The sequence below is a fragment of the Cavia porcellus genome, unplaced genomic scaffold (assembly GCF_034190915.1).
Source record: "Cavia porcellus strain 051 isolate PalLab524CR breed Dunkin Hartley unplaced genomic scaffold, mCavPor4.1 scaffold_32, whole genome shotgun sequence".
Lineage (NCBI taxonomy): Eukaryota > Metazoa > Chordata > Mammalia > Rodentia > Caviidae > Cavia > Cavia porcellus.
In genome coordinates, this window is record NW_026947515.1 from 23056079 (window position 1) to 23070439 (window position 14361).

At 54.4% G+C, this 14361-nt stretch overlaps 1 protein-coding gene and 1 long non-coding RNA gene across 3 annotated transcripts; one reads left to right on the top strand and one right to left on the bottom strand.

Annotated features, from left to right (window-relative positions):
* Window positions 1-1959: 1959 nt before the first annotated feature.
* On the bottom strand, window positions 1960-6536 carry LOC106027671 (uncharacterized). The gene is made up of 3 exons (XR_001201244.3): window positions 6398-6536; window positions 5313-5513; window positions 1960-4766 (listed from the first exon to the last, which is right to left on the bottom strand). It is a non-coding gene; the product is annotated as an uncharacterized LOC106027671 (long non-coding RNA).
* Trim47 (tripartite motif containing 47) lies at window positions 5545-12858 on the top strand. Of its 2 annotated transcripts, XR_010045182.1 has the most exons (7): window positions 5545-6635; window positions 7589-7684; window positions 7923-8153; window positions 8317-8515; window positions 8930-9004; window positions 9234-11112; window positions 11676-12858. XR_010045182.1 is itself a non-coding variant. In XM_003461425.5 (6 exons), the coding sequence occupies exons 1-6, from the start codon at window positions 5949-5951 to the stop codon at window positions 9872-9874; spliced, it is 1929 nt and encodes a 642-aa protein (XP_003461473.2). In that variant the 5' UTR covers window positions 5545-5948; the 3' UTR covers window positions 9875-12858. The 2 variants fall into 2 exon arrangements, 1 of the variants encoding a protein (XP_003461473.2); XM_003461425.5 differs by having other exon boundaries at window positions 9234-12858.
* The last annotated feature ends 1503 nt before the right edge of the window (window positions 12859-14361 follow it).

Sequence of the window (14361 nt, forward strand, 5' to 3'; positions counted from 1 at the left end):
GTTCGATCCCCAGTACCAAAAGCAAAAACACAAAGTGAGTTCAAGGCCAGCCTGGGCTGCATAAGCAAGTTCAAAGCCAATCTGTTCTACACACTGAGACCCTGTCTCAAAAACACCAAAAAGAAAAGAAAAACCAAAATGAAGGGGAAAAAAAGAAGGGGTGGGAGATGAGGGGTGGGGAGGCACCACCACCCTGACAGCATATTCCCATGCTTTCCCCTTGGGGGAGCAAATCTTTCTGAGTGGAGCATTGGCAGAACAGGTCTCTAGGTACCCCTCAGTTTGAGAGCACCCCCTTCAGAGCCAGGCAGATCTATGGTGTCAGCAAACCCAAGTGCCCGGCTGCCAAATCAGAGTGGGGTGGAGTTGGGCCCCTGGTCTCCCACTGGACCCTTCTTGGGTCAGGCGTGCCCAAGGCTCCCCGGGAAACCGGTGCCTAGAACTCATCTGCCCTCCTGCCAAGCTGGGTGCGCTCAGGCCGCTCCCTCTGCTGCTCCTTTGGTCCCCTCTCAGCCACCCAAGCCCTAGCAGCCTGCCTGTGACAGCCCAGCGCAAATGTCCCTGGTGTAATCCCCAACCTTTCAGTTCCACGTTGTAGCATTTACCGTGTCTGCTTTACATAATCCCCAGCCTCCTCCGTAATTCCCATACAGGGATTGGACCTCTCTTTTGGCACTTTTTTCCTGAGGGAGAGGTGAGTGAGTCCTCACAGAACTCATGTTAACTCTATCTTTCCTTTTTTCTTTTTACATTTTTTTCTTTCTTCCTTCCTTCCTTTCTTTCTTTCTTTCTTTTTTTTTTTTTTTTTTTTTTTTGTACCAGGGATCAAACTCATGACCTCGAGCTTGCCAGACAGGCACTTGTGCCCTGAGCTAAATCCCCAGCCCTAATTTTTTAAAAATTTCTGAGACAGGGTCTCACTATGTATTCCAGGCTGGCTTTGAGCTCACTATGTAGCCCAGGCTGGCCTCCAACTCACAGAGATTCTCCTGCCTCAGCCTCCCAGTGTTGGATAACAGGTATGCACCACCACACCCAGCTTTTTCCTCTTTTGGCAGTATTGGAGATTGAACCCAGTCCCTTTGCACTGAGCTACATTCCCAGCCCTTTATTTTTTATTTTAAGAGAGTCTCACTGAGTCTCTAAATTGCCCAGGCTGGGCTCAAACTCTCAGTCCTCCTGCCTCAGTCTTGGGACTTTTGTCAAAATCTTACCCCACAAGGGTTAAGGGAATGGGGCTTTCAGAGATGACAAGATCATGAGAGTGGAGCCCTCATCGATGAGACTGGTAACTTATATGGGGACCCCAGACAGCTCACCAGCCCTCTTTCTACCACATGAAAACACAAGGTGAGGTGAGCCATTTGCCCAGCAAGGGGCCCTCGCCAACACAGGCCGAGCCACTAATCTCAGCTCCCACCCTCCAAAAGGAGATATCACCCAGCCTCTGCTCTGGGTCACAGTGGCGGAGACTGCAGCAAGGGTTATTCTCTGCAGGCCAAGCTCCCCAGGACACTGGTGCCTGTGTCACTCCCACAGAAGAGCTCCACCCCCATCACCCACAAAGCCTCATATGGATGGATGGACAGATGGACAGATGGATGGACAGCTGAGCTCAGGGGAGAGGCAGCAAGAAACACAGGCTGGGGCCTGGGAAGGGTTTGAAGGGCAGAGCCCGATGTGTGCACAGGAAGTAGGGCTGGGGAAAATCCCCTGCCTTCCTGTGGACAGGGGAGTAAGAGATTCCTCCGAGAGGGGAAACTGACAAGGGCCAGGCTTTAGCCAACATCCTCAGCTGAGGGACGCAGTCCCTTAGGAATGCTGGATAATACCAAGTGACAGTTTTGATTGTCACAACTGAGTGGCACTCCTAGCACCAAATGGGTGGGCCCATGGGTGACACTCACCATCCAACATCCCCCAATCCAGCTGCCCAACAAAGGGAACCTGAAAACCATTGGATTGTACACTTTATTTTTTTTTTGTCTTTTTCTTTTTTATTGGTACCGGGGATCGAACTCACGACCACCTGCTTGCAAGGCAGGTGCTTATGCCACCGAGCTAAATCCCCAGCCCCAATTGTACGCTTTATTTATTCATTAACAGATTTATTTGCAGCACTGAAAACGGAGGCCAGGGGTATTCTACTACTAGCTACATTCAAGCTTTTATATTCTGAGACAGTCTTGCTAAGTTGCCCATCCTGCACTCAAACTTGTAACCCTCTTGTCTCACCCCCTCAGAGTGCTGGGATCATAGCCACGGAGGCCTGCACCTGACTGGATAGAATACTTTAAATGCTCAAATTGTATGGTAGTGAATTAATATTCATAAAGCTGCTTTAAAAAAAAAAAAACTTTCCAGCAGGGCATGGTGGTGCATACCTGTAATCCCTGTATTTGGGAGGCTGAGGCAGGAGGATCACTGCAAGTTCGAGACCAGCCTGCGCTACTAAGTGATCTCAAGGTTAGCCTGAACTGCATAGTGAGACTCTGTCTCAAAATTAAATAAATTAATTAATTAACTTTTAAAAAGCCTTCCAGGCTGAGGATACAACTCAGTAGTAGAGCACTTGCCTAACAGGTATGAGGCCCTGGGCCAGGAGTTCTATCGGCCATAGCGGTTTGCAACTGTAATCTCAGCACCTCAAGAGGCTGAGGCAGAAATATCATTGCAAGTTCAAGGCCAGCCTGCACCACATAGTGAGACCCTATCTCAAAAAAAAAAAAATGGCTAGAGATTGTGGCTCAGGGCAATGGCCCTGCCTTGTACCCCTGGTACCCTACATGTGCTCACACATACATTTGCACACACAAGCGAGGAAGTTTGGGCTACGAGTGCGACTCAGTAGCAGTTCATGTGCTTAGCTTTTGCAAGGCCCTGTATTCTATTCCCAACACACACCAAAAAAAGTCTGACACAGAGCAGAGGGCATGTGACAACAGAGACAGATACTGGAGTAGTGTATATACACCCCAAGGAATACCAGGATTTGCCAGCCAACAGCAGAAGCTGGGGGGCAGGCCTGGGACAGATTCCCCCTCATCTCTTCCCGCAGGACACACCTCTACGGACACCTCGATTTCAGTTCTGGATTCCTGTACCATGAGAATATGATCCTCACTTATTTTTGCAGCACTGAGAATGGAACACAGGGCCTTGCACAGCCCGGACAGTGATCTACTGCTGGGCCACATTCCCGGTCTGGACCTTTGTTCCTTCTATACCACCCAGGTTTTACTACTCTTAAAGCACCTGGTTTGTGTCAGGCACTAATTAAGGTCCCCTTCCTGTGGCAGATCCTGATGTGAACAGACCCTGAGGTCTCCTGGAGAGGTCCTCCTGCCCAGCACCTCCCACCCTCCCACCTATCCCTTCCCACCCCAGGGTCTCACCTGTCGCTGAGAGGCGAGCCCTGGAGGACCTGGGCACCTCCTCTCTGTGTTGTCCCCGTCCCCGTACCTCGTCCTGAGGAGGCCCTGCCATCGTCTCCATCCCCACAATCTCCATCAATCTGCACCTCCCAGAGGGCAGAGAGCCAAGTGACAGGTGCTGACTGCTAATGCAGATGCCCTGGGGTTAAGCGATGACCGAGATGGACTCTGTAGCCCTCCAGCAGTTCCCATGCCAGTGCACAGAGACGACAGGACAGCGTGAAGCTCCTGCTCAGCCTACCCAGGATGTCTCCAAAGGGGTTACCACCGCCCATCTGGAGAGAGGCGGGTAAGTCACATGGCTTCTCTGGCCTCCATAGCTGCCTCAAAACAGCCTGAGTTTCTAGAGATGGGTCACCTCAGGGTATGGCACCTGGGAGGCATTTATTAGATCTGAGTGTTCTTTCTTTCTTTCCAGGGAAGCTGTCAGGGGCTTGGCACAGTATCCTTACAAAGTATACATTTTTTTTTTCCAAGAAGGGTTCCACTATGTTACCTGGGCTGGCCTTGACTCTCTGGGTTCAAGGGATCCTCGTTACACAGCCTCCAGAATAGTGGAGACTATGGGCACATGCCCAGTGATCCTCCTGCCTCAGCCTTCTGAGTGCTGAGATTACAGATGTGCACCATTATAACTGGCTCAAAAAACTTTATAGTAGCTTTAAAGTTACAGAAAAGCTATGTCAAGAATACCAAGTCCCTATATATCCTACACCTGATTCTCTCTTTAGTTAACATCTTAGATTCTATGGTAATTAGTGAAAAAAATGAAAGAATGAACCCAGACTTGGTGGCATGGGCTTGTAATTACTGCACTCTGGGAGGCCAAGGCAGGAGACACAAATTTGGGCCCAGCGTGGCCAACCTGAAGATTCAGTGAAATCCTGTCTCAAAATAATTTTCGTAGTGTATATTGGCACATTCCTATAATCTCAGCACTTCGGAGGCCAAGGCAAGGAGCACTGCTGCAAATTCAAGTCTACATAGCAAATGCAGTCTCAAAAAAAATTTTTTTTTAAAGGTTAAATCCCCAGAATCACAAAAAAGGGGGGGGAGGGGTAGGCGGCTTTGAGGAGGTACTCATCAGGTATTTTGGAGACACAGGATTGATCTGATGTTTTTCTCATCAGGCAGGAGTTGTACGTTTGAGGGAGGAAGACATCACATGAGAGGCCGAGCTATTGCTGTGATTTATCACTGTCGATGCTGACCTTGACCACCCTGGGTAGTGTTGTTAGTCCTGCTCCTCTGTTAAGCGGTTCTTGTATTTCCTTCCCGTCCCAGTGCACAGATGCCGCATGAGGAGTGGAAATTAGCTCCAACTTGGAGAACCTACAATGGGAAATGTGTCTGTTCTACCCTCACTGGTTCATTTATTCAGTTACTTATTACTACCACCATGGACTCACAGTTACAAACCAGTAGTTCTCTCTCTCTCTCTGGTAGTATTAAGGATTAAACTCAGTCTTTTAAACAATCTCGGTCTTTTTTTTTCATCTTACATTTTGAGCCAGGGTCTTGCAAAGTGGCCCTGGCTGGGCTGGAATTTTTGAGACCCCTACTCAGTCTCCCGGAGTGCTGAGATTACAAGCACCATGCTTGGCTCCCAGCCCTTTTTTACTGAGACAAAGGCGCTCTCTAAATTAGGCTGGCCTTGAAATTTCCATCTTTCTGCCTCAGTCTCCCAAATTGCTGGGATGATGGCCACACACCCCAGGAATTCAACCTTGCTGAGTATAACTTGCAATAAGACATACTATAGCCAGGAGTGATGGTGCATGCTGTAATCCCAGCCCTCAGGAGGCCGAGGCAGGAATATCACTGCAAGTTCGAGGCCAGCCTGGGCTACATAATGAACTGAAGGCAAAAAAGACATACCGTTTAGTGTATGCACTTAGGCAAGTCTTAACCACTGCCTCTTCTTGGGGAGCCCCAGTGTTTGTCTAGGTGCACCACAGGTGCGGGGGAGTGTTCGAGGACCGGAACTGCATTCCTCGGATCTGGCACTCGGAGCATGACATAACTTCCCATTTCAGGTCTAGAAAAGCCCAAGTTCCCCGCCAGGGCTAAATAGAGTCGCTAAGGGGCAAAAACAGACACACATCAGCAATTATTTCCTCTGAGTAAGCGGCTCAGGAACTTTGCTAACTGTGCCAGTGAGGGGTCTGGAGTGCAAGGTGCCGCCTGTAGTGACACAGTCGCCCGCCAGCCCTCCGGAGCCCAGGCCATGCCAGGAGTGGGGGTTGGAGGGTGAACTCCCTCCCAGCCTCCCGCCTGGGCGCCCCTGGCTTTCTTGCCCTGGCCTCCTTCTTTGCACACTGGCAGCGCGGACTGAGGCACCCAGGATCCCCTCGGAGTTGCGCAGGGCTGCTACGCTGGGGGCGGGCCGCGCCGAGGCCGGAGGCGGAGGGGGTCGGACCCTTGGCTTCAGCCCCAGGGGGCGGTGCAGGGCGCGAGCGGTCTGGGTCCCTCCCAGGCGCACGCAGAACAGGCGACGCCCGGGGCCGCGGAGTCATGGACGGCAGCGGGCCCTTCGGCTGCCCCATCTGCCTGGAGCCGCTCCGGGAGCCGGTGACGCTGCCCTGCGGCCACAACTTCTGCCTCGCCTGCCTGGGCGCGCTCTGGCCGCACCGCAGCGCGGGAGGCGCGGGTGGCTCCGGAGGGGCAGCCCGCTGCCCGCTGTGCCAGGAGCCCTTCCCCGACGGCCTGCAGCTCCGCAAGAACCACACGCTGTCCGAGTTGCTGCAGCTCCGCCACGGATCCGGACCCGGGCCTATGCCCACCCCGGCTCCCACCCCGGCCCGGTGCCCAACGCCGGAGCCCTCGGCGCCCAGCGCGCCGCCCAGCGCCACGGAGCCGTCGGCCCCCAGCGCGCCCCCGTCCTGGGCGCCAGCAGAGGAGCCCGTGCACTGCGACGCGTGCCCGGAGGGCGCGGCCCTGCCCGCCGCGCTCTCCTGCCTCACCTGCCTCGCGTCCTTCTGCCCCGCGCACCTGGGCCCGCATGAGCGCAGTCCCGCGCTGCGCGGGCACCGCCTGGTGCCGCCGCTGCGCAGGCTGGAGGAGAGCCTGTGCCCGCGTCACCTGCGGCCTCTGGAGCGCTACTGTCGCGCCGAACGCTTGTGCCTGTGTGAGGCCTGCGCTGCCCAGGAACACCGCGGCCACGAGCTCGTGTCGCTGGAGCAGGAGCGCGCGCTTCAGGAGGTGGGGAGCGGGATCCTGGGAGGCCGGGTAGCCCCTGCCCTTCTGGGCTCGGGTCTTAATTTTCTCCTCTCCCTGAGGAGCTTTGCAGTCCTTCCAGTGTCATCTCCTCTTGGAGGTGGAGATGGAAAGAGTGGGAAGGAGGGACCAGTGACAAGCCCTAAAGGACAGGAAGGGCAGGCAGGGGACACCGGGGGTCTTTGGGGTGCAAGGCAGGCGGAAGCTGTTTTAGGTCCTCCAGCCTGGCTGTGTGGGCTGGAATCTGCTGCATCCCAAAACCTAGCTGATGTGATGGGCGCAGTTCTGATTTGCCCTGGGTGGAGGCAGCCGTTTTGGATGGGTGTGGCCCATGACAGGAGTGCCACCGGCAGTGGGGCTGGGCACATAGATCCTCAGTGTTCTGCCTTCTGGGCTGTGGTGGGAACATGTGCGCGGTCCACTACCTCCTCCCCCAGTTTCCTTTGGCCTGCAGCCTAGTGTTGGCGCCTCTGGCCTTGGGATTTTCCGTCTCTCCTGCCTGGAGCAGTGACTCATAACACCCAGGGGATTTGCCCGGAATCCCCTTTTTTCAGGCTTGGACTGGGGACACAGAATTTTTGGGAACAGCGATCCCTTCCTGTGCTTTTCACCTTCATAACCTCTTACTCTCTCTTACTCCACTGGAGGAAATTCTCAAAGAAATCTGAGCAAAATTGGGATCCACAGATGGCCCCCTGGGGCCGGGCTGGTGGAGGGGAGGCAGGTGAACACAATTAGCCTGGCCTCTCACCAGGAATTCATCCAGGAATGGCACAGCCCGGGCAGCCCGGGCTCTAGACACCTCAGGCATGATATAGGACATCATGGCCACACTGACCCCTTGGTCATCCCTCCATTCTCCCCGGCAAGTCCCAGGACCCTGGCACAGGGCTGGGGCGTCTGCCAGCCGCCACACTCAGGGAGGATGTTGCCCGCAGGCTGAACAGCCCAAAGTCCTGAGCGCTGTGGAGGACCGCATGGATGAGCTGGCTGCTGGCATCGCACAGTCCCGACGCACGGTGGCCCTCATCAAGGTCAGACGCTCCCCCAACTGCCGGTGCATCTCTTCAGGGGCCTGGCAGTGTGAGCTCAGCAGAATGCGGTACTCACTGAGCACTAGCATCTCCCTGGTCTGCCAGATCCAGGACGGGCTCGGCTTGGCCCCTCTGTCCCCTGAAGAGGACACCTGGATGCCTGGCCTCTGAGAAGAATGGGGCCAAAGGCCAGGCTTGTTCTTTACCCCACATTGGTGCCTCCATTACACCTGTGCAGAGTGCAGCTGTGGCAGAGAGGGAGCGAGTAAGCCAGCTGTTTGCTGAGGCTGTGGCCACCCTGCAGAGCTTCCAGAAGGAGGTGCTGGGCTTCATTGAGGAGGGTGAGGTCCTCATGCTGGGTCGCTCCCAGGGAGACCTTCGGCGACAAGAGGAACAGCGCAGCCGCTTGAGCAGGGCCCGCCAGAGCCTCAGTCAGGTCCCTGAGGCGGACTCCGTCAGCTTCCTGCAGGTGAGAGCAACATGTGGGCCACGGAGGGAGCAGAAGGGGAGAGGATGAAGGGAGGCGGTGATGCCCAGCCTGCTGGGGTTGTCTGCCATCCTGGTGGTGCTGTCCCTTCCAGCCAGGAAGAGCTGTGGCAAGCAGAGCTTTAATGGGTACTTGTCTGGTACAGGAGTTTCTGGCACTACGGCTGGCCCTGGAGGAGGGGTGCGGCCCTGGGCCCAGCCCCCCAAGGGAGCTCAGCTTCACCAAGTCATCCCAAGCTGTCCGGGCAGTGAGAGACGTGCTGGCCTCAGCCTGTGCCAGCCAGTGGGAGCAGCTGCGGGAACAGGGTGGTGACCAGGATGGACTGCAAAAGCTGGGCTCAGAAGGTACCTGCTCCCCAGATGACTCACTCATCCTCCTCCAGGCTCCCCACACAGGCCCCCGGGCCTGGCGTCCATCCAGGGGTAAAAAAAAGAAACTGCTTGGCACCACCCTGTGATGAACAGACTGCTCTTTAGCCACAGCCAGGAGGGCAGAGGAGACTCTTCCTAGCCCACTGTCCTGCTTTACAGGGGCCGAAGTCCAGTGGGCAAGGGGGGAAAGCCACGGAACTCAGGCAGCAGCATGCATGGGAACACAGGGTGCTATACTTGGGTGTGTGCCTGTTTCCAGGTAACTCTGGGATTTGGAGGAAAGAGAGGGGCAAGAATTGCAGTCACAGGTTTAGGAGCAGGCATGGTGCCCAGCAGCCTGGCCATGGGCAGTCTAGGGAGATATTTTCCCACCATGTCCCTCTGCAGCTGATGCCGAGTCTCAGGACCCCGATAGCACCAACCTCCTGCAGAGTGACGCACCCAGGGACTATTTCCTCAAGTGTAAGTGCATATGGAGAGCCCTCCTGCACCCATGGAGGCTGCTCAGGCTCAGGCTGCTCAAAGGTGCTAGAGGGATCCTGGGGTGGCAGAGTCATTGCAGGGGTGGTCTCCAGTTGAGGTGTGCTGTTGCAAAGGAGGGGCCCCGTTTGGGGGAGGTGAGCACCTTTGGGGGACTGTTCCATCTGAGCTGGTTCTGAGCTCGCGTCTCTCCTTCCATTTGTGTGGTCAGTTGCCTATATCGTGGACTTGGACAGTGATACAGCAGACAAGTTCTTGCAGCTGTTTGGAACCAAAGGTGTCAAAAGGGTACTGTGTCCCATCAACTACCCCGAGTCACCTACCCGCTTCACCCATTGCGAGCAGGTGCTGGGTGAAGGCGCCATGGACAGAGGCACCTATTACTGGGAGGTAGAGATCATCGAGGGCTGGGTCAGCATGGGGGTCATGGCCGAAGGCTTCTCCCCACAAGAGCCCTATGACCGGGGCCGGCTGGGTCGCAACGCGCATTCCTGCTGCCTGCAGTGGAATGGACGCAACTTCTCTGTCTGGTTCCACGGGCTGGAAGCGGCCCTGCCCCACAACTTCTCGCCCACAGTTGGGATCTGCCTGGAGTACGCCGACCGTGCCCTGGCCTTCTATACTGTGCACGATGGCAAGATGAGCCTCCTGCGGCGGCTGAAGGCATCTCGGCCACGCCGGAGCGGCGCCTTGGCCTCCCCCACTGACCCCTTCCAGAGCCGCCTGGACAGCCACTTTGCAGGGCTGTTCACCCACAGGCTCAAGCCTGCCTTCTTCCTGGAGAGTGTGGATGCCCATGTACAGATTGGACCTCTCAAGAAGTCCTGTATAACTGTGCTGAAGAGGAGGTGATGCAGGCCGGCCACCTCCTGCAGCCACCCTGGTGTGCGTAGGCTTGCGTCTGGGTTCCATCTTGTCCCCAAGGAAGGCATCAGCCTTAGAGTCCACACAAAAGGCCTCCACCTGGCTCTCAGGGAGGAGGCCCCCCCACCAAACCTTGTTTTGGGGAGAGTGAATTTAAGCTGGGACAGATCCAACCCTCTCCTTTTCTAGGTTTCTAGAACAATGCCTGGCACACAATAGGTGCGCAATAAACATTTGTTGAGTGAAGGATCCCTTTTTCACCCCTTTCCCTAGCCACCAAGAATTCAGACTCCTTAACTTTCTTTTTTCCTTTTTTTCTGAACTCAAGGCCTTTGCACTGAGCTACATTTTTAGTGCTTTTATTTTGGGACAAGGTCTTGCTAAGTTGCTCGGGTTGGGTTTGAATTTGAGAGCTCAGCCCCCCAGAGCACTGGGATTGTAGACATGGGCCACGTTGCCCAGCTTCTCAGCTTTGCAGGGCTGGCAGGTGGGAAAAGTCTCTCACCTAGGAGAAGGGGACTGAAACAGGGTGCCTCAAGGGACTTCCGCTCCCTGATTCTCGGCAGGGTAGACAGAAGTGGGTTCTCCCATAGGGTCCAGCCACAGGGCCCTGGTGTTGTCCTGGTTGCCCCAGTGTTTGCTTTGAATGGCCTGGCTCCCGCTGCTGTTTTCATGCCTGAGCCCACAGCCAGTTCTGGGCCCGCCTTTTGCTGGCTGTGCCCAGAATTAAACATAGACTTCAAGCCCCAAGAGCAGGGCAGGACCCCTGGGTGTGGCCAAGGAAGCTGGAGACCTGGGCTTCCTTCGCATACGCCATCTCAGCCTATGGAGAGACACAGCCAAGACCATCCCAGGGTGTGGCTGGAGCCCAGCACAGTGTCCTCAGTCCGCCAGCTGTGTGCCTCCACAGTGCTGGTTCTCCAGCTGGGCTCCCGGGACCCTGTGCTGCAGGAGAGCCTCTGGCTGGCTTTCAAGAGTTGCCCTCTCAGCCTGGGTTACAAATGAACTCAAGACCAGGCTGAACTGCGGAGCAAGACCCTGTCTCAAAGAGAGAAAAAAAGTTGCCCTTTGCTGCCCCCAATTCTCCTGCCCAGCCTGCATTGCCCCTGAGTCCAGCCGAGCTGCCTGCTTGGGTTCTCCATGGTCCAGATGTACCCTGAGTAGATCCAGAGGGCAAGCAGCAGAGAGGCTTCCTAGCCGCCAGCCAAGGTCAGAGGGGACAATGGGTGAGTTATGCAGCCAGACAGCAAGGCCATACAAGTCCTGCCCCAGCCGCCTCCCTCAGCAGCTAAAAATATCCCCTCCCGCAGAGCAGGCCTGGGCCCTAGCAGCCAGGATGTTGTTTTTCCAGGTGGGGCCTCCCTGATCCTGGGGCTTTGTGTTCTGAACCCGTTCCTGTGGCAGCCACAGGTCCCAAGGTTCAGGTCACTCTCCAAGGCAGTAAGTGGGAAGCTGCTCCACCAGCGGGGGCCAAGAGGGCTTCCTAGACCCCTTCCCCACCAGCTGCCACCTCCCACCATCCAGCCCAGCCCTAGGCCACCCGCCCTGTCCCATCTCCCCCACCTTGGCACCCCACATGCTGCCCTTTTGGAGCCCTCTGCTCCCTGACCTGAAGGAAGTTCTGACATGTCAGGACACAGGAGCTTGACAGCCAAGGGCCTGCCTAGCTGATCACATTAATGGCCACAGCCTCACAGGGTGCCACTTACAGAGTGACTTCTAGCTCAAGACTGTCTGGCATGGGACTGTGAAAACCAGTGTCTCTGTTTGTTTGTTTGTTTTGATACAGGGTCTCCCCAGTCCAGGCTGGTCTCGAATTCAGCAGTCCTCCTGCCTCAGCCTCCCAAGTGTTGAAATTTAGGCATACGCCACCATACGTGGTTCCTTCAACATTTTCATCAGAGAATATGTTGTGTTTCTTTCAAGATTGCTTGAAAAAGAAAGATGGTTTAAAAAAAAAATGTTAGAGAACCATAGATCTAGTTGGGATGTTGCCATTAATAGGTAGAAAAGCTTAGGCCAAGAGGTGGGAAGGAGCCCACTGAGCTGCCCAACCCAAGATGCCATGGCAGAGGTGTGCTCTGCACTTGGAGACGTCTAAACACACATGTGCTCACAGCCCTGCTTCCCAGCCTCCCAACCTGTGTGAGACCTGTTCTCAGCCAGCCTCAGTTCCCACGCTGCAAGCCTGGCAGGGCTGCCCGAGGGTCTGCGGACTCAGACACTCCCACTGCCAGAGCCCCCAGCAGTCCCAGACAACTGCAGCTGAGGGGTGGAGGCTGGGGTTATGGTGCTGCAAGCTGAATACAGTTCCTTGGGGCCAGGCTCGGAGCCAGCCTCCACTTGAGCTCTGTGTCTGTGGGAAAACAAGCTGCAGAGCTCTCAACAACTGGCTGAGAAATGGCCTCAGCACTGTTCCCCTGTAGGCAGCCACAGAGGTCCTGCAGCCTTCACTGCCCAGGGCCTCCCCAAGCTCTAGGAGGCAAGAGGCCCATTGTCCTCTCCTGGCCCTCCTCTGTGCCTTCCCAAGTCCCAAGGAACACTCCTCTCCTCCCAGGCAGAGAGGGTGAGGCTGACCTGAGGCTGGACCAAGATCATTTGAAGTTGTCTCTATTGGGCTCAAGCTTGTTTTTTGTCCCAGGCAAGGAAAGAGCATCGCACTGCAAGGTCAGTGTCCCGTTCAGCCCCACACCCAGCACGTACTGCCCGTATTCATGGTCTGGAACACAAGACTGGGCCCTTTCTGAGCCAGGCAGCAGGGCTGGGGCCATGCTGGGGGTACAGTGCTTGTCAAGCCTGTAAGAAGTTCAGTGTCTTTACCAAAAGTCCTTTAGAAAAGGGACAACAGACGGAGCTCATGCCACCGACACAGGCTCAGCAGTAGACAGAGCTAGGCCAGGAGCAGGCAGGCAATAGTCTTTGGCAATTTGTGTACCTTAAATAACATTAAAAATCTGAATTTTACTTCATAATATCTCTGATTCGCTTTAATATAAAAACAATGGTTTCTTGTTTTTTGGAGAATGGTTTTTTGTTTTTTGTTTTGTTCAGACAAGGTCTTCCTACATAATTCAGGCTGGCCTTGAAATCACTATGCAGCCTGGGCTGGCCTCAAACTAAGCGATCCTCCTGCCTTAGCCTCCTGTGTTCTGGGATATAGGCATGTGCACAGTGCCTGGCTTGGAGAACTGTTTTATCCACAAATTCTGTGTAGCTCAGTCGTAGAGTGTGTGCATAGTATACACTCAACCCTGGGTTTAATTCCTACCACTAAAAAAAACCAAAACAAAACAGGGGGCTGGGATTTAGCTCAGCGGCATAAGCACCTGCTTTGCAAGCCCATGATCATGAGTTCCATCCCTGGTACTGATAAAAAAAAAAAATGGTGGAATCAAGAAATTCTTAAGTAAGAATTCTACCTGAGCCACTTTCTTCTTCTTCTTCTTCTTTTTTTTTTTTTTTTTTGTCTTTTTCCTTTTTATCGGTACCAGGGATTAAACTCACAACTGCCTGCTTGCAAGACAGGCGCTTATGCCGCTAAGCTAAAATCCCCAACCCCAAGAGCTGCTTTCTAACTGTGCCTTTGAGCAACCAACTCAAAGCGTCTCTGTACCTCACCCTTGGAGGATCTCTCCCCAGCTTCATCCTGTAAGGAGTCCCTCAGCCCTGGCTCCACAGTGTTGGGCTGGCCCATCATCAGGGTGACCCCACCTCTCTCTGGCTTGGGAGGCAGGGATGTGGGAACAGACAACAGGCTTTGTGTAAACATTTCTGCAGCAGGAGTCACTCAAAACAGACCTCACAGCTCCGTCTGGGGCAGTCAAACTTGGTGGAGCCTGGAGGTCTGGGCTGGGAACCTCAGGGTGGGGCTCATCTCCATGGCAACCAAAAACAGCCACAGTGGTGCCTTGGCCCTGTCTCCTGCTAAAGGAACAGGGAATTTGTGTGCTCAATACCCACGGCCAAAAAAGGGCCTGCCCTGAAATAGCTCACATCCATATCACCAGCACTTCACATGTTATCTGCAACCCAGCCCTAACTCAACCAACAGCACATGGCAGAAAGTCAAGGAGTACCAAGTCCTTTCTTTCTCTCAGCTTATTTAGAAGATGACAATTAGCCAGGCCTGGTGGCACATGCCTGAAGCAGGAGGATTGCTGTGGCTTTGAGACCAGCCTGAGCTACAAAGTGAATTTAAGACCAGCCGGAACTCCATAGTAAGACCTTGTCTCCAAAAGACCAGGACCAAAAAAAAGACAATTGGCTAAGTGAAAAAAATTCAGCATATCGAGCACGTATCTGTTACGTATACTCAGGTACAGGAAATATCTGGTTTAGTATTTTTCCAAAGTTAAATAAATAAAATTCAACCTCAGGCGTGTTGTGGTGGGGGGTCCTCCTTTTTAGTAGGATAGTGCTCTGAGGTTTACATGGTGCCTGGAGGATGGCAGAACTTCTGATTTTTTTGTCCCCCA

Bases quoted from the DNA above. Each gene is read 5' to 3' on its own strand.
- Trim47 (XM_003461425.5), top strand. From the start codon at position 5,949: ATGGACGGCAGCGGGCCCTTCGGCTGCCCCATCTGCCTGGAGCCGCTC. The intron at 8,154-8,316 runs GTGAGAGCAACA...TGTCTGGTACAG, and splicing joins ACTCCGTCAGCTTCCTGCAG to GAGTTTCTGGCACTACGGCT. The intron at 9,005-9,233 runs GTAAGTGCATAT...TTGTGTGGTCAG, and splicing joins CAGGGACTATTTCCTCAAGT to TTGCCTATATCGTGGACTTG.